The 18,098-nt window shown below is 50.0% G+C and overlaps 2 protein-coding genes and 1 long non-coding RNA gene across 12 annotated transcripts; 2 read left to right on the top strand and 1 right to left on the bottom strand.

Moving 5' to 3' along the window:
* Positions 1–817: 817 nt before the first annotated feature.
* Positions 818–8,157, top strand: ING4 (inhibitor of growth family member 4). Of its 4 annotated transcripts, none has more exons than XM_004438718.3 (8): positions 818–906; positions 3,889–3,960; positions 6,123–6,289; positions 6,468–6,582; positions 6,757–6,865; positions 7,118–7,265; positions 7,523–7,584; positions 7,696–8,157. In XM_004438718.3, exons 1-8 carry the CDS (start codon positions 870–872, stop codon positions 7,733–7,735), a joined length of 750 nt encoding a protein of 249 aa, XP_004438775.1. In that variant the 5' UTR covers positions 818–869; the 3' UTR covers positions 7,736–8,157. The 4 variants fall into 4 exon arrangements, with proteins under 4 accessions (XP_004438775.1, XP_087298976.1, XP_014649426.1 ...); XM_087442850.1 differs by having other exon boundaries at positions 7,121–7,265; XM_014793940.2 differs by having other exon boundaries at positions 6,760–6,865.
* On the bottom strand, positions 3,956–9,356 carry LOC147914831 (uncharacterized). Its single transcript, XR_015555012.1, has 3 exons — positions 9,231–9,356; positions 5,679–5,804; positions 3,956–5,533 (listed from the first exon to the last, which is right to left on the bottom strand). It is a non-coding gene; the product is annotated as an uncharacterized LOC147914831 (long non-coding RNA).
* On the top strand, positions 9,273–17,897 carry ACRBP (acrosin binding protein). Of its 7 annotated transcripts, XM_004438721.3 has the most exons (10): positions 9,289–9,371; positions 9,716–9,934; positions 10,122–10,216; positions 10,720–10,837; positions 11,729–12,197; positions 12,673–12,805; positions 15,355–15,534; positions 15,658–15,825; positions 16,913–16,996; positions 17,557–17,897. In XM_004438721.3, exons 1-10 carry the CDS (start codon positions 9,329–9,331, stop codon positions 17,677–17,679), a joined length of 1,632 nt encoding a protein of 543 aa, XP_004438778.1. In that variant the 5' UTR covers positions 9,289–9,328; the 3' UTR covers positions 17,680–17,897. The 7 variants fall into 7 exon arrangements, with proteins under 7 accessions (XP_087298971.1, XP_004438778.1, XP_087298969.1 ...); XM_087442845.1 differs by having other exon boundaries at positions 9,273–9,371; positions 9,776–9,934; positions 15,355–15,825; XM_087442843.1 differs by having other exon boundaries at positions 15,355–15,825.
* Positions 17,898–18,098: the final 201 nt, after the last annotated feature.

Consider the following 18,098-nt stretch of genomic DNA (forward strand, 5'->3'; position numbering starts at 1 on the left):
CTGGAGCTGACTAGGCTGATAGCTGGCAACTAACTGGCCAGATTGTGACAGAGCTCCACGCCCTAATCCTTTCAGGATCACGGTGCTAGTTAACGTCATACATAAACTCGAATAAAAAGGGAGACAGAAACAGGAGGGCAAGGCCAGAAGCACACTGTCGTTTTACGTGTGAGTGTATTCCAGTGTTAAAGGACAGGAACTCTGACAAAAGGTGTGGAGAATTATAGCTTTACTGTGTAATTCTTTGTAAGTAGAGTTTATAAATTAATGAATTTTTTCCATGTTAAAAAATAATCCTGGGGAGCTGGTGTTCGTGTGAGTGAGCGAACAGAAACGCGGGGGTTTTAAATCTCCCAACACCCCTCCCAACTTCCTTAAGAAACTAGCTCCCTTGGAGAAAGTCTTGATTCAGCGGGACCTGCTCGGGTCACCAGATTCATATTTTGCAAAAGGGAAAAAAGACTTCAGTTGCTGAAAAGGGGTATTTATGTAATACAATCCTAAAGTGACAAGTTTTTTATCCCTCATTACCACACATACCCGTTTTGGAGGGAAAAAAAGTTTGATAGAGAATGCAAAATGGCGACCTCCAGTGACGTCATGCCCGCCTCGGTCGCGTCCTGGGGTCGCAGTGAGGGCGGAAGCAGGCTAAAGCCGCCTCAGGGCGCCTCGTTAGCGGCAGTGGTGGCTACCTACGCAAAAGGGAAAGTTTTAGCGTCGGGCGGATGTGTCCCGGCGGAGAATTGAGTGAGGGCGGAAGTCCTCCTTTTAAGGGCGGAAAGGCTCTACCCCAAGAATAATAGCTTCAGCGCCTGTCGCGCTTAAGTCACTTCCGGGGCGGATCGGAAGTTGCTTTGTTTTGCTTCAAGATGGCTGCGGGGATGTATTTGGAACATTATCTGGACAGTAAGAGCAGGCTGGAGGAGGGGGTCAGGGGTCATAGAGTGGTGGGGGGCATCGGGGCTGAGAAGATCTATGGCCCTGAAGTCCCGATGGTTAGAGGGTCACAACTGTGAAGGGGTTCTGTGAGAGAAACTGTGGGAGGGTATAAGAAGGAGGGGGCGGCGCAGCAGGGTTGAGGCCTCGCTTTGGGGTGTAGACGAGGGAGGGGCTGCGCGGTGGGGCTGAGAGATGTCTCTTGAAGGGCTAATGGGCGTAGCTGGGAAGGTATTTGCTGTCCCTATCTTCAGGGCCTCCAGCCTCAGGATTTTTTTTCCCCAAAATCGTTCATAATCTGTCGTTTAGTATATCACCCACTGCCATTTGGAGCAGCGACAAAGACCTGCTCGTGGCTCCTCCGCTCACTCCTTTCTCAGAAGCGGCTTCTCATAGGCATGGGGGGTTGTGAGTGACCACTGTCAGATGATGAACTGGAACGCTTCTCTTAGAGTAAAAATCCAATTCCCATCAAATGGAAATCTGGTGTTACGTTTATGCCGTTTGTGTAACCCATCCCTTCACAAAGCCTGTCACCCTGTACACTTACATTTTTCTTACAGTATTGAGAGTCATTCGTTCATTCATTTATATATTGAGGTCCTGCTACGGGTCAGACTTAATGGCAGGTACTGGGGATATACAAAAATGAATAAGACACAAGCCCCTGCCTTCAAGTGCTCATAGTCTAGTAGGAAACAGATTCTGCTAATAAATAAGTATAAGACATTGTGACAAGTGAAATAGTAGAAATACATTAAAAGGACGGTTGGTAACACTGGAGAAAGAGGAGCTAATTATCTGGGGATGTAGGTAAAGCTTTTCAGAGGATGTGATGTTTGAATAGAGTCTTGAAGCTTGAGTGTTTATTTGCTAGTGTGGAGAGAGAAAGGGAATCGCAGGTGGGGGAAAGCATCAGCAAAGGTATTATGATGGATTTGTGGCAAGGTTAGGGAGAAGTGACGTCAGAGTGCTTGATATGTAGGACTCAAAGGTCCGAAGACTGGGAAGTGAGGCTGGAGAAGGAGACTGGGGCTAAACTATGCAAGGTCTTTTAAACTAAGCTAAGGAGCTTGCACTTTAAATAGTGAGGAACCAACAGATTTTTTAAAGAGTGATTTTATAAAGGAAAATAACTGATGTATGGTAAATTGGAGCATGATAACATTGGTAATAGGGAGATCAATTAGTGGTAAAAGTCCAGGTCAGAGATGAGGACCTGATCTCAGGGAGTGACAGAAGTATTTAGGAGTTAAATATGATAGGACTGACTGAGCAGTTGAGAGAGAAGGAAGAATCTAAGATTACTTCTCGATTTCCTACTTGGGAAGTGAGGTAGACAAATATATCAACAAGATGGGAAATTCAGGAGTTAACAGCAATATATTTAATTCAATTTAGACTTAAGCCTAGGAATGGTAGTTGTATCCATGAACGTGAATGAGATTTAGGTTATTCAGGGAAAGCAAGTAAAGAGAGAAAGTGAGAGGATTAAAGTGTAATCTTAAGGCAAACATTAACATTTAAGGAATAGGCTAAGGAAATGTCAGTGTTGGAATTACCAGAATGTATGTGATGAGATTTAGAATCCTAAGAGGACGAAAGTTACTTGAGGGAGAGAAGATGGTGCCAACTGCTGTGGACATATTTTTTAGGATAGGACTAATAACAGATCATTTGTATTGTTAAGTTGTTGGTGACTTAATCTCAGTAAACTGGTGGTGGCAGACCTAAGGTTATAGGTTTAAGCAGTGGAGGCATTTTAAAAGTTTGAAGTGGAGTCATGGAAAGAGATTTTTCTTTTATGGGAGAGACTTAAGTAATTCATGCATTTATTCAAGTATTTATTGAGGATCCTCTGTATGCAAGTCATAATTCTAAATACTAGGGAAATAGGAGAGAAGAAGATAGACATGTCCAGCCCTTCTGAAGGGCTGGGGAGACAGATACCAAATAACTAATTATGCAGTTAATTATTTAATTGCAGTTGGATAAGTGCCAAAAAAGGGTAGCGCTAGAATAACTTGACAGCATAATTCAGAGCACCTGTTGAAGTCTGGGGAAGTCAGGGTTGAGCTGAACTTTGAAGAATGAACAAGAATTTAGTAGGCCAAGAGGTATGGTGGAGGTGGGGTGCAGAAGACTGGGCGGTGCATTCCAGGCAGAGAGAGCAGCATGTGGAAAGCAGAGTGACAGGAAGAGTACTGGCAAGTTCAAGGCACTCTGAAAAGGCCAGTATGATCAGAGCAGAGAGAGCACAAAGGGGGCGCTGACATGAGTTAAGGCTTATGTGAGGTAAGCAAGGGCCAGAAAGTGCAGAATAGGAATAGTGCAATAGGAAGTTACTGGAAGGTTATAAGCAGGAGAGTGACTTGATCAAATTTGCATTTTTTAAAAGAACATTCTGGGGCCGGCCCTGTGGCGTAGTGGTTAAGTTCAGCACAGGTTCGTGGGTGCAGATCCCAGGCATGAACCTACACCACTTGTCAGCCATGCTGTGACGGTGACCCACTTATAAAATAGGAAGATTGGCACAGATGTTAGCTCAGGGTGAATCTTCCTCAGAAAAAAAAACATTCTGGCTACCATATGGAGAGTAGATTGGAAGTATGTTTGTGATGAGTAGTGGAGGATATCAGGAGGGTATTTGTAAGTTGAGGGCAAGAAGCTTGGAGACAGAGATTGAAAATAAAGGAAAGCGAAGGGCTGATTTGTAGAGTAAGATCCCTGAAGGGGGAAAGGGTGGGAAAGCTGTGCAGAGACGGAGAAGTTAGTTGTGGAGAGAGAGAGTCACAGCCTCTTCTGAGAAAGGCATGATGAACGCTGTCACAGATAAACCCAGTGGTTTGAAAGAGGGAAGATTGAGTCCTGTTTTGGGATTGTACTGTACTTTGAAAGCAGCTGTAAGGCCTGTGAAGTCCAGTGATTCTCAGTTTCTCCTCTTCTCCCTAGGTATTGAAAACCTCCCCTTTGAACTGCAGAGAAACTTTCAGCTCATGAGGGACCTGGACCAAAGAACAGAGGGTACGTACAGAGTAAGGTGTCCATGTGTATAATGATCATTTCTTTTTCTGTTTGGTGTTACGATATCATCTGGTCTGATCTGGAGAACTGTGGCTTCTCTCTCTCTCTCTTTTTTACTCTCTTGCAATTCTTAGAAAGAGAGTGATGATGATCTGCATTTCTATATCAGCTTTTCCATAACAAATGGAGTATTGCGACAATGCCTCAAGAATTCAGAGATGCTGTGTTATATCTCCCTCAAGAAGAATTCAAAAACCAAAGTCCACTCTAGAATCGTTTCTGTTCTCCACGTTCAATATATAGGAAGACTAGAATGTTTCTACTCCGCTGGATTGTTAATGTTACTATCACAAAATTGAGTGTGGCTTTAGACTGCAACTCATATTGGTAGACAGGAGCTTTGCTGTATGAGAAGTTGTTAAAAAGAAAGAAAGGGGCGTGGCCCCGTGGTCTGGTGGTTAAGTTTGGCATGCTCTGCTTCAGTGGCCCAGGTTCGGTTCCTGGGCACGGACCTACACCATTTGTTGGCGGCCATGCTGTGGTGGTGACCCCATACAAAATAGAGGAAGATTGGCACAGATGTTAGCTCACGGTGAATCTTCCTCAGCAAAAGAAAAGAAAGAAAGAGAGGTTGGGGTGGCATAGTGGTTGAGTTTGCGTGCTCTGCTTTGGAGGCCCGCGGTTTGCGGGTTCGGATCCCGGTTGCAGACCTGCGCACCGCTCGTTAAACCGGCTGTGTCGGTGTCCCACTTACAAAATGGAGGAGGATGGGCACAGATGTTGGCTTATAGCCAATCTTGCTCAGCAAAAAAGAGGAACATTGGCAACAGATGTTAGCTGAGGGCCAATCTTTCTCACCAAAAAAAAAAGAAAGAGGAAAAAAAGAACGAAAAGCCGCAGTTAACATCAGGATCTCTACAGTGTATTCTTCAACCTTACAGAAGCACTAGATACAATATGTGGACTTCCTTGGACATTGAGCAAGTTTGGCTGCATTGAGGCATTCACTTGGAGCCTCAGGCTATACCACAATGGTCATGTTGGTCTCTTAAAGGTCAAAGATGTCTGCTGGAGCTATCGCCATACCTGCTGAAGGATATTTAGGTCTGACCTTCCATGCCTGTGTAGCCATGCTCAAGGATGTAACAAGCCGGTATTAGAATACCTAAAGCTGTCATTTAAGTTACTTTGGGTAAGTTTACTTGTGAAAAGGTGAACATCATCTAAAACCCTGACGTAGGCTCCTGAGAACTGTGCCGAATGCTGAGAACCAGCTTGCTTTCTTTGTAATACCGTTCCAACTCTTGAGTTCATGCACGGAAAGTCCAGTTGGAGATTACTGAACTACATGCTTTTTCAGCTTCCTCCAGGGTCCTCGAATGAAGTGGAGCATGAACATAGTGTGTGCAGATCCTTCCTGTTCTCTGTTGCTGCACTGTCTTACAGTCATACTTTTGTCTCTTGCTATTGACCTTTTTGATGTGCCCTACCAAAGCTTAGGCAGTAGATGTCTCCAGTCTCAGTGTCTTGGGACATCGCCAGCCTTCCAATATTAAATTGTTTGGAGTGATATCTAAGATGAACAAACAGAAAAAAAGTGATGGGAAATATAAGCAAGTTGCAAATGGTGAGCAAAATAGGGTGGGCAGTAAATAGAAGAACTCATACATAAATAAACTAGGACCTAATTTTAAATGATGAGATACAGATGTACAGACCTGGAAATCAGCAGCAGCAGATGATCCAGCCAGGTTTACAGCACTCAGAACTATTGTGGGATGTTTTTGAGATGAGAAACCAGGTGGCTTTTGAGACAAAATTCATGGTTCAAGAAGCAGCAAGCCCTACAAAGAAGCATCTTCAGACGTCAATAAAAATATACTTCATATTAGTGTAGTGTACAAAGGATCCTTCATTATGTTTCAATAATTTAAGTTCCAACTCTGATAGCAATGTTTTCAGCACCTGAAGGCACCTTTAAAACAAATATTGTCAATATGTTGCATTACTTGAGTACATGGCACAGTACCTATGAACAGTCAGTACATTTTAGTTCGAAGGTTATGATGGTCAATGGAAAAGGTCCAAGGAACAAGAGGAAGAAGTGTGTTTCACGTAGCCACTCAGGGGCCCTTGTGACCAGGCCTCTGTCTCTGTTGTAGACCTGAAGGCTGAAATTGACAAGTTGGCCACTGAGTATATGAGTAGCGCCCGCAGCCTGAGCTCCGAGGAAAAATTGGCCCTTCTCAAACAGATCCAGGAAGCCTATGGCAAGTGCAAGGAATTTGGTGACGACAAGGTGCAGCTTGCCATGCAGACCTATGAGATGGTATGGCCCTGTTCATGGCTCCCCACCTACCTCCCATCTATTCCTCGGGGTCTAGACCCCTCCTTCAGCTGTGTTGGGATCTGTTTTGGGTCTGGGAGATGCACAGAATCTGCGTTAGCCTGTTTTCTTTTACTGAAACCAGCTTTGTACCTCTTCCCTCTCCTTCCTTCCCACCCAGGTGGACAAACACATTCGGCGACTGGACACAGACCTGGCCCGTTTTGAGGCTGACTTGAAGGAGAAACAGATTGAGTCCAGTGACTATGACAGCTCTTCCAGCAAAGGCAAAAAGAGTGAGGAGGGGGGCGGGGCTGTGAGAGGTGGGGCGAAGTGGGGCGAGGATTCAGAGGGAGAAGAAGCTGGCTCTTCAGCCATGAGGGAGGGGCACCAGGTTGGAAGGAGGGGGAGGAAGGAGGACTTAACCCGTACTTCTGTCTCCCTGCCTCTGGCTTTCCCCCTTGTCCTAGAAGGCCGGACTCAAAAGGAGAAGAAAGCCGCCCGTGCTCGTTCCAAAGGGAAAAACTCAGATGAAGAAGCCCCCAAGGCTGCCCAGAAGAAGTTAAAACTTGTGCGCACGTGAGTGTATCAGGGAGCACTTTGCCAAATGACATACTTTCCTCTCCCGCCGCCCCACTCCCACCCCGCACTGCCCCTTGCCACTTTATCTTCTGTGCCAGTAACTCTTCTCCTTATCATGTTGGTATCTGCTGGAGAGAGAGGAGAAGCCACACATCACTTGCCCCACCAGGATCTCCTACCACCTCGGAGAGTCTCAAGTTGTAGCTTCCCTTCCTGCAGATGACACTTTCTCTTCCTCTTGGAACGCAGAAGTCCTGAGTATGGGATGCCCTCAGTGACCTTTGGCAGTGTCCACCCCTCTGATGTGTTGGATATGCCTGTGGATCCCAACGAACCCACCTATTGCCTTTGTCACCAGGTCTCCTATGGAGAGATGATTGGCTGTGACAACCCTGATGTGAGAACCATTTTGCCTCAGGATGGGGAGTTCTGGGGGACGTGAAGGGAGTAGGTACAAGAGGGGGGAAAATGATTGAATAGTGGGACTTCAGGATAGGAGGAAGGTGGTTGGAGTCGGTTGGCCTTGGGACTTCTAAGAATTCTTCAAAGGGACAGAATAAGAGAATACTCCTAAGGAATCTATAGGGAGGCTTCTTTTCTTTCCTCTGCCCCACACTGATGCCTGACTTCTGCTTCTTCTACCTTCTTTTCTAGTGTTCCATCGAGTGGTTCCACTTTGCCTGTGTGGGGCTGACAACCAAGCCTCGGGGGAAGTGGTGAGTGAGAGAGTTGTGGTAGGAGCTGCACTGCCCCTCAGCTGAGTGGTAGAGGGCATTCTCCCTTTCACCCACTTTCTCCCTCCCCTTCTCTATCCTGTTCCTTTTTAGGTTTTGCCCACGCTGCTCCCAAGAACGAAAGAAGAAATAGATAAGGGCCTTGGATTCCAACAGAGTTTCTTCCACATCCCCTGACCTGGGCTAGTGGGGAGCAGAATGCCTGTGCTGGGGCCAGGGGGTTCAGGGAGAAGTGGATGGTGCAGGTTGTCACCCCTTCTCCTCCCCTCTCCCCACTCCTGGTGCTGAGGCTGCATCCATACCCTGGTAGGGAGGGGTGCCACAGCCGTAATGGTATGTGCTCTCATTCAGCCCGCCCCCTTCAGAGGGAAGTGGTCTTGCCCACTGTCCTTTTGCCTCCATGCTGAGGTTGGTGCTGTATTTCCGAGGGATGGTCCTCTGTACTCCCCTTGCTTTGTATTTAAGGACTGGGGCAGAAGCATAGGGGCACTCCCCCAGCCCTCCTAATTCCCTCCCCCGTGGGGGGCTATGGTGTAATAAACTTTCTTAATTCTCTTCCTGCTTTTTCCATGGTGGGGGCTCCCGCACATCATCTGGGCTGTGGCCCTGGTTGAAGGGGCACCCCTTCCTCTGTGCCAAGAGGATTCATCCTGGCCTTGTGAATGGGAGAGAGGGGGCAAGGTGGAATGCAGAAAACTCACATGTAAAAGAATTTGGGTAGGTGAATAAAAGCTATACATGTTGGTCTGCTGTGTTTATTGTAGAGACACTCTTTTAGTACCTGTGCTAAGCATTTTTTGCATCCTCTGGGTTGGATAAGAAGTGGGAGGATGACATGCCAGAAGTAGGACAAGACATGGAACTAGAAGTGGTACCTCTGCACCAGAATCTACAGCTTCTCAACTTGGGAAGGACGAAGCTGGCTGGCGGGGGTGTGCCTCAGACCAGAAGTTGCCAAAACTTTTAGAATTGTGCATCGCATCTTTTCTCCATAAAACGTATTCCACTTAATTTCTAATAAATGTGTTTTGTGTTTTGTATATGTACTATTACCTTAAATATTAACTTGATATATCTTAAACACAAAATAGAAAAACAAATATTTCCCCTACTCCAATGGATTGTCTTGCTCACCTCCCAATTGGAAACCACTTCCTTAGCTGAGCCATCCTTACACAAGCTTCTCCTCACCTGAACCCTGCTCTTGTTTCCCCTTCTGGCTCCTTTCTTAGCTGGAAGCTTGCTTTCCAGTTCCTACCCAGATGGGCCCTGACTTTGTTTTGTAGTTCCACTTCCGCCTGCCACAGAACCCCGCCTGTACTCACATCTAGGCCTCACCACCTGTTGGGCAAATTGTTTCTGGAAACCCCAGTCTCCTCCTCTGTAAAATAGGATAATGATAGTATCCCCTTTATGGGATTACCCTGGAAATGAAATAAGGTAATAGAAACAACACAAGACCTACTCCATCAAAGGTCCTGAGTCAACGATAACCTTTGCCATCGTCATCCTCCCTAGGTGGACTGTGACACACACGAGGACCCATACAGAGCCCGCGCCCGTTCCCGAGGCCCCGCCCCTCCGGCCCCGCGGGCCGCCCCCGACCCTTTGTGACGTCCGGGCCGCACCTGCTACTCCCTGTTTGTCGCCCGCGCCCCACCAGTCCTCTGGCTTGTCCGTTAGAGGCCGTTTCGGTCCGGGAAACGCGGGCGGATCGCCTGGGGCCATGAGGAAGCCGGCCGCTGGCTTCCTGGTCTCGCTCCTGAAGGGTGAGAGGGCCCCGCCTACTTAGTCTTCCTCCCCGGCTCAGCCCTCCACCCCCCCCCCGACCCCCCGCCGGGAACCCTTCCTTTATGGTTTCTGAACTGCTTTCTCATGGTGGTAGCGTTGGGTTTGCTCCCGAGCTTCTGAGCTCCTCCGGATCCCGCCCCCCCCCCCCCCCCCGGTCAGACCTTTGCCTTTGCCCCTGGAGTCCCCTCACCCTAATCAACATTGGCCAGACACCCCCCAGTTCCTAATTTATACGGGGACCCCTTGCCAGTCTGGGTCTGTCCTGGGCCCGGAGCGGGATTTGGAGTTCGGTCCATGCGTCCCTCTGTTCCCCGCCTCGCAGTGCTGCTCCTGCCTCTGGCACCTGCCCCAGCCCAGGATTCAATTTCGGCCTCCACTCCAGGCAGCCCTCTCTCTCCCACCGAATATGAACGCTTCTTCGCACTGCTGACCCCAACCTGGAAGGCAGAGACAACCTGCCGTCTCCGTGCCACCCACGGCTGCCGGAACCCCACCCTGGTCCAGCTGGACCAATATGAAAACCACGGCTTGGTGCCCGACGGTGAGGGCCCGACGGTGAGGGCCCGCCTAGTGGGGCAGCCCTGTGCTCACTTGAGACAGAGGAGGGGTATGGCTGGCACCTTTCCTGAGCCCATACTCTCCACTCTCCAGACCCAAGGAGCCCACTGCCCCTCTGCGAGGGAGTTCCCGGTTGTGCGTTCACCTTCTCCACCCCTGCCCTTTCTCAGGTGCTGTCTGCTCCGACCTCCCCTATGCCTCCTGGTTTGAATCCTTCTGCCAGTTTACTCAATATCGTTGCTCCAATCATGTCTACTATGCCAAGGTGAGGCCCAGGACGAAGGTTGGGTCTGGTGTTCCAGGGCCAAGGGAGAGGAGGTGCAGTGAGCAGTTGAGGAAGGGCTCCAGGAGAGCCATCCTTAGATCTCCCCTCCCTGCCTCTTTGCCAGTCATTTACCCAGATTACATATGAATGCCGTCTCACCTGGGCATTCAGACTGTCAGAACAATCCTGCTACTGCAAGTGAAGTCGGGAAGAGGGATGGGAAGACGCAAAGAGATAACCTCTTCCATTTCTTCTAACAGGTCAATGATTTCATATAAGTCAAATGCAAAAGAGTGAAGGCGGGGGTGTGGCCCAGACACAGAGTTTTATCTTGCAGGGGAACTCTTTCCCAGGTCTAGAGGGTTCCACCAGGGACCACGTCCCTTCATCCCTGCCCGGGAACTGTGAGAGAGGAGACAGGCTGCAAAGGGGACTGAGGAATAAGCTGGAGTAGGAGTCCGTGCTTTGGGAAGGGCATTCCCACTTTCCTTCTCTTCTTGCAGAGAGTCCGATGCTCCCAGCCAGTCTCAATTCTCTCACCTAACAATCTCAAGGAGTTAGACTCTTCTCCTGAAGTTCCGCCCACCACGATGACCTCCCCCATGTCATCCCACGTCACAGGTAAGACCCTCCCAGCACCTGGGAGACTACCAGCAACTCCTTCCACAAATTCCAGAGCCCAGGATTTAAGGCATCAGTGGCAGGGAAATGGGAAGAATGTTGAGCGGGGTGGGAGGTGGTGGGAGGCAGCTCTTTACATAAGAGAGAGCGTGCTTTTTATTTATTTATTTATTTATTTTGCTGAGGAAGATTGGTCCTGAGCTAATGTCTGTTGCCAATCTTCTTTTTGCTTGAGGAAGATTTGCCCTGAGCTAACATCTGTGCCAGTCTTCCTCTATTTTGTATGTGGGTCACCGCCACAGCATGGCTGCTGACAAGTGGTATAGGTCCGCTCCCAGGAACCAAACCCAGGCCACCGAAGGGGAGCATGCCGAGCTTAACCACTAGGCCACAGGGCTGACTTCCAAGAGCCTGCTTTTTATGAATACAAATTAGAGTTTTCCGGCCCCCCAGTGTCTTCTGACATTACTTACGATTCTGCCCTGAATCCATTTTTCCTAGCTCCCGAAGACATTCCTGCATTTGGAAGTCCTCTGGGAGTTTTATAAGCTAATGTCTTCACTCGAAAAAGGATTAGTTGCTAGCTATTCAGAATACTTGGTGTTTCCTAAGTGAGAGGGACAAAAGGTGGTGTTTGAGGTGGGAATTAGGGAAGAGGAGCACTTGTAGTGGAGGTGGGAAGGGGACACAGCCCACCACCACCACGGTCGCCATGATAATACTCTTTATTTTGATACTTTTATTGTTTTCTGTGTTTTTTACTTGTGCTTTGGGCTGCTTTCCTCTGCCTTTAGTTTCTGTGTGTGTCTCTCTGTGACAAAGACGCTTGGGGCCCAGAACTGACCATCCCTTTCCATTCTCTTTCTTGGTCCCTCCCAAACCCTGCTGTAGCCACAGAGCGACCGTCCTTCCGGCCCTGGCCCGAGCGGCTTAACAACAACGTGGAGGAGCTGCTACAATCCTCCTTGTCCCTGGGAGGCCAGGAGCAGGGCTCTGATCGCAAGCAGGAGCACGGGCAGGAGCACAAGCAGGAGCAAGAGCAGGAACACAAGCAGGAGGAAGGGCAGGAGCAGGAAGAACAAGAGGAGGAGCAGAAGGAGGAGGGAAAGCAGGAGGAGGGACAGGGGACAGAGGAGACCCTGGAGGCAATGCCTGGGCTGCAGACAGACTCAGAGCTCACGTTCCAGTCTGAATCTTTATCTTCCAACCGCTTCTCCTTCACTCCCCGGGTACGGGAAGTGGAGTCTACTCCTATAATGATGGAGAACATCCAGGAGCTTATTCGAACAGCCCAGGAAATGGATGAAATGAATGACATATATGAGGAGGACTCCATCTGGAAAAACCAAAGCCCTGGCAGGTACAGGAAGTTCTCACTCTCCCACTGGCCCTCCCCTCCCCACGGACTTATTTGGGAATGAGAAGCCCTGTTTCCCAGCTTCGGCCTCCAGACCCACTCAGACCCTTGGGCTTTAGGTGCACGTGGCCTGCCTCATCTGTTCTGTGGCCATCACTGGCTTAAGCACTGCCCTAGACGCCCATTCTCTACATGATGTAGTGGGATGAGCCCTGTACCTGGAGTTCTCAGGCTTGGGCTCTGGTCTTGTCTCTGGCCCTGATTAGCATTGCAACTATGAGGAAGTTACTTCCCCTTTCTGGACTTCAGTTCCTCATCTGTAACAAGAGGACTTGGTCCAGAGGCCTCTAAGGCCCCATCCAGCATGCTGAATGTGTGTGACCAAGACCAGATGCTAAGGGAAGGGGAAAAGAGTGGATGTGGCTTTCTGTCCCAGGCCTCTGGCCCATCCCTACCAGCCAGCACTGTCTTCTTGCAGCCTCCTGCAGCTGCCCCACGTGGAGGCCTTGCTTGTGCTGTGCTACTCGATTGTGGAGAACACCTGCGTCATAACCCCCACGGCCAAGGCCTGGCAGCACTTGGAGGAAGAGACCCTTGGTTTCGGGAAGTCGGTAGGCATGCCATGCTATTTAATGGATACGTGTTCACTGGGCATCCTCTGGGTATGGACACTGTACTAAGCTTTGGGAGTGGAGGATGGGCAGGATACAGATAGCATGAGGCATCATTAGAGAGATTCTCTCCAGGTGGGAATCCCTTCTTTGGAAGGACATCTACAGCTCTTTAAAGGAGGAAGGCTCCAGACCTAGTCTAGAATCCATTCTCATCCAGAATTCATTCTTCAGCTCTCTGAGTTATTAGGCTTGAGTCATCTCTTGATCTTCAATACTTAGATGAAGCTCTCCTTTCCAGAGAGTTCAGAGAACCCATTCCAGGAATCTGTAGAGAGATTTCAGTCTCAATGTGGCCTCAGCACCCAGCAAATCCTATTCCCAGGAAAATATCCTTTGAGTTTTCTTTCTTTTTTTTTTTGAGGAAGATCAGCCCTGAGCTAACATCTGTTGCCAATCCTCCTCTTTTTTTTTTTTTTTTTTCCCGGCCGAGGAAGATTGGCCCTGGGCTAACATCCATGCCCATCTTCCTCTACTTTATATGGGATGCCACCACAGCATGGCTTGACAAGCCGTGCGTCGGTGCGCGCCCAGGATCCAAACCTGTGAACCCCGGGCTGCCAAAGCAGAGCATGTGCGCTTAACCACTACACCACGGGGCCGGCCCCTGAGTTTTCAAATAATACAAGTTAGCAAACATTTGTTGAGAGCTAGTGTGCCATCCATTCATCCATCTGTTCAACCAATATTGATTGGGCACCAACTCTGTATTAGGTGTTTGAGATTTTAGCAATGAATACAATAGATCCAGTCCTCTGTCATGTAGTCTAGTGGGAGGGATGGACGAGGAAACAGACAGAACAGTGTGACGGGATGAACACTGTGATGGATAAGTACAAAGTGCAGAGAGAGCAGATGGGAGCCCAACTGTCCATGTTTGCAAGGATCAGAGAATGCTTCTTAGAGGAACTGATGTTTTAAAACTGAGACCTGAAGATAAAAGAAGTTAACCAGGCAAAAGAAGGGGCTTGGGAGAAGGTTCCTGGTAGAGGGAATAGTATGTGCAAAGGCTCTGAGGCAAGAAAGAAGAAATTTCATGAAGGACCAATAATGAGCATACTGCTCCTCCTGCCCCACCCACCCCTGGGACTCAGTAGCATTACAAAAGGAGTATGGTGGGTGTTGGGGAGAGATTTTGTGTGTGTGTGTGTGAGGAAGATCAGCCCTGAGCTAACATCTGTTGCCAATTCTCCTCTTTTTGCTGAGGAAGATTGGCCCTGGGCTAACATCCGTGCCCATCTTCCTCTACTTTATATGGGACGCCACCACAGCATGGCTTGATAAGCAGTGCATCGGTCCACGCCCAGGATCCAAACCTATGAACCCCGGGCCGCCAAAGCAGAGCATGCGCACCTAACCGCTATGCCACCGGGCTGGCCCCTAGAGATTTTTTTTTAATTGTAGGAAGTTCAGGAGTCATAGGGAGCTCACTGGATATTAGGGCTTGGTTAAGGGAGCCCATTTTACCTGGAGCGGAGCAGCAGGAGAAAGAGTCAAAGAGATAGTAAGAGTCATAATGTGAACAATCTCGAGTGGCAATCTGAAGCACTTGTATTTAATTTGATAGGAAAAGAATTCAATAACAGTTTTTGGTCAGGGACATGATCATGCCTGCTTTATGTGCTATCGTAGGAAGTAAACAGGTGACGTAAGAGATTCTGTGCACTGTGATGTGCTGTACCCATGGGTGAGGAAGGAGGATGATGGGATTGATGGGAGATGCTGCTGAGCAAGATCCTCCTGATAATGCTGAGGATGCTCAGTCAGGGCGGAGAGTCCAGCTAGGGACTCTGCGATGGGCAACTTCCCTCGGAAGAATGTGTTTCAAGAACTTGGAGGTTTTGAACCTAAGCACTTGGGTAAAGTATAGGTTTTGGAGTTAGAAGGACCTGGATCTGTGTCCCAGTTCCACCGTCTATTAATGTGGTTTTGAGCAGGTTGCTCAGCTCACGGAGCCTCAGTTTCCTCATCAGTCAAACGGAGATATTATTAGTACCTGTGCTAGTATAGGGTTCTTGTGAAGACTAAACAAGATGATGGCGTTTATGGCCATGGTGCCTAGCACTGTGTCAGCTCTTTGTAAATATTAGCATCATCATTATCAGAGAAAGGGAAAGGGAGGGTCATGAGTTCTTTTCAGATAGTCTAAGTCAGGAGTGATTATAGGTCACTCAATGGTAGACATCTGTTCGGTACTTGGCAACGAGGATTTGGAGCTCGGGAAGGAGACGAGAACTGGTGATAAAGATTTGGATGTCACCTGCAGAGAGATGAAGATTACCTGGGAGTAGATGAATCATCCGGGAAGCGGGTGAAGAAATAGAGAGCTGAGGCGAGGTCCTTGAGGAGCCCTGGGGGAGGGGGGCAGGCAGAAAAACCAGAGAAGCTTTCGGAAGACCCTTAATGCAAAGATGTTCTGCGGGGAAGGCTCTGGAGGGCTGAGGCGTGGGAAAGTCTCAGCCTGTCTCTCAGCCACATGCCTGCCCCAGGTCTGTGACAGCCTTGGGCGGCGACACGTACGTTCCTGTGACCTCTGTGACTTCTGCTCCCTGAAGCTGGAGCAATGCCACTCGGAAGCCAACCTGCAGCGGCAGCCGTGTGACAACTCCCACAAAACACCCTTCCTCAGCCCCTTGCTTGCATCCCAGAGCATGTCCATCGGCACCCAGGTACCTAGCCGGGCAGCCTGCCGTGGGGAAGGCCCCAGGCTCCAGGCAGGACTGGGCAGCGGGAAGGGAGGCCTGCAGGAGGGCAGGGGCGTGCACTTCTCCCCTGTCCCCTGTGCCACACAGACAGGGACCCCAATATCGGGCCGCTTTCGTGGGCTGGATTTGTACGGTGGGCTCGGCATGGACTTCTGGTGTGCCCGGCTAGCCACAAAGGGCTGTGAAGATAATCGAGTCTCCGGCTGGCTCCAGACTGAGTTCCTTAGCTTCCAGGATGGGGATTTCCCCACCAAGGTCAGAGCCTCTCCCCAAAGGTCAGCTCCACCTCACTTACCCCAGTTCCTTCTGGTTACTTGCTCTGGGTAGCCCTGGGATGTGGAAGGGGGCTTGGGCCCCTGGCTTCTGAGAACCAGTCCTCACTCCTCTCTTGAATAGACATCCCCCAGTAGAGTAGGACTGTGTTTGGCAAAGGAGTAGGAATCTGGAGGGCTGAGAGAGCGCAGGACTGGGAGGCAGGAGACAGAGGTTCTGTCCCAGCTCTGCTGGTTCCCTGCTGAGGGCCTTTGGTCAAGTCCTCTCCCGTTCTGGGCCAAGGTTGTACTCAAATCTACAACACAGGACTAGATGATGCCTGAGAGCCATGACCGGGTACTTCCCTGCCTCAGTCTGGCAGGCTCCTTCCCTGCCTCTGCCAGCACTTCCCCTGCTCAGTGGAATCCACTTTGCTCCCTCTCCCAGAGTGACCTCCCCTGTGGAACTACCTGTTGTAGCTGAGAGCCAGGCCCTTCCTTCTGTGGTTTAGCAGGAAAAATCAAAGCAAGGAAAAGGAGGGGCAGCTTCAGAAAGGGCTGGTAGCTGAGATGAGGGCCCTGTCCAGCCCCTAGATCTGGAAGGGGTCTCAGAGATCATCTCAGCCACTCCCCAGGATTTATAGATGGGGGGTGTCAAGGTGCACAGAGGGAAGTGATTCACCCAAGGTCACACATTAGAGATTCTCCTACCCTCTCCCTTACTTACCCATCCTCAGAAGGCTCCCTGAGGTTGGATCACTAATCGGGCCCCCTTCCCATGCTCTGGACCCTTAGTGCCCCCCCTCCCCAGGTCCCCAGTCCTCAACTACTTTCCCAGCAAGCTGACCAGCAGAACAGCCACTTCTCCCCCAGCTCATGGCTTCTTCCCAGCCACTGAACCATGACTGAGGGGGGCACAGGAAAGGCGAGGGGACAAAGGCCTCTTCCTCTGGAGGGGGCACCCCAGGTGTGGAAGGTCTGGTTCTCAATGGCCACACTCTGCTCCTGCTTTGGCCACTGCGGGCACTCTCTGGAGGGCTGATGTCTTGTAAGATTTCTGACATCTCCGCATCTCCCCATCTATGGCTTAGATTTGTGACACAGACTATGTGCAGTACCCAAACTACTGTGCCTTCAAAAGCCAACAGTGTCTGATGAGAAACCAGAATCAGAAGGTGAGCCTCTCGCCCCGCCCCTTCCTCCTCCATCAGCCCATTAATCAGTCACCAAGGTGGGTCTCTCCTGAGACCCTCTGCTCCTAGCGCCAGGGATATGGAGAGCAGTCCCTACTTGCCTCTCTGGGCAGAGGCCTCCACCAGAGCTCTCTCCTCCACTCCTCCAGTCTTGGAGTAAGTGAGGCCCTCTCAGGCCAGAGGGATCAGGAAGGAATGCTGCAGATAAGAGGTGGGGGCCCTGAGGGCACCAGAGGAAGACCCCCCAGCTGGGTTTGGGATTGGCTGTTTAGGTCTCGGCCTGCTCCCGCTCTTACTCACCAAGTCTGGGACAAGTCACTCCCTCCTCCAGCCTCAGCCTCCTCACTTCTGAAAGGAGGGGGTTGGGCCACTTGGTGTCTTTGCAACTTTAAAAACCCACATCTGAGTTCCTCCTCCCCTCTGCTGCCCTGTGCCCGTGCCTCCTGCCTCTGATTCTTGTGGGACTTCTGACACCTCCCTACCTCCCCATCTCTGGCTCCTGGCTCTGTGACAAAGACTGTGTGTACCCAATCCCTGTGTAGGTGTCCCGCATGAGATGTCTGCAGAATGAGACTTACAATATCTTAAGCCAGGCCAAAAGTGAGGACCTTGTGCTTCGATGGAGCCAGGAGTTTAGCACCTTGACTCTAGGCCAAGCCGGATGAGCTGGGGTCTGTCCTGTCCCCACCCCAGCCCGACCCTTCCACATCCTCCATTGCTTTTAGACCCCATCTGTCACTTTGCTTCCAGGCTGTCCCTTCTGGGTCTCTTACCTGGCCCCTACTCATGTTTTCCTTGGGTTGGGGCAGCAGTCTCAGAGAGATCCATGATGGGAACTCCAACCACCTTAAAGGATGTCCTTACATAAAGTGTTTATTTTCAACCTGTGTGGCCTATTTTGGTTATGATCCTATCCTCAGCACTGCCATCCTACCTCATGGGAATCAGCTCCCCCCTCTTCCCCCCGGGGTTTATGGATCCATCTGCAGGTGAGAGAACCTCCTGGGAATGGTACTTAGGGAAGCAGCCATCTGCCGGGAGAAGAAGCCCTAAAAAATCAGGGAGCTGGATTGAGGAAGGCCGC

The sequence above is a fragment of the Ceratotherium simum genome, chromosome 17 (assembly GCF_057802395.1).
Source record: "Ceratotherium simum simum isolate JZ-2026a chromosome 17, ASM5780239v1, whole genome shotgun sequence".
Taxonomy (NCBI): Eukaryota; Metazoa; Chordata; class Mammalia; order Perissodactyla; family Rhinocerotidae; genus Ceratotherium; species Ceratotherium simum.

Excerpts from the sequence above, each read along its gene's own strand:
- ING4 (XM_004438718.3), top strand. The coding sequence starts at position 870 with ATGGCTGCGGGGATGTATTTGGAACATTATCTGGACA. Across the intron at positions 3,961-6,122 it reads CCTGGACCAAAGAACAGAGG|ACCTGAAGGCTGAAATTGAC; the intron begins GTACGTACAGAG and ends TCTCTGTTGTAG. Across the intron at positions 6,866-7,117 it reads AAGTTAAAACTTGTGCGCAC|AAGTCCTGAGTATGGGATGC; the intron begins GTGAGTGTATCA and ends CTTGGAACGCAG.
- ACRBP (XM_087442843.1), top strand. The coding sequence starts at position 9,329 with ATGAGGAAGCCGGCCGCTGGCTTCCTGGTCTCGCTCCTGAAGG. Across the intron at positions 10,217-10,719 it reads ATCATGTCTACTATGCCAAG|AGAGTCCGATGCTCCCAGCC; the intron begins GTGAGGCCCAGG and ends CTCTTCTTGCAG. Across the intron at positions 16,997-17,556 it reads TGAGAAACCAGAATCAGAAG|GTGTCCCGCATGAGATGTCT; the intron begins GTGAGCCTCTCG and ends ATCCCTGTGTAG.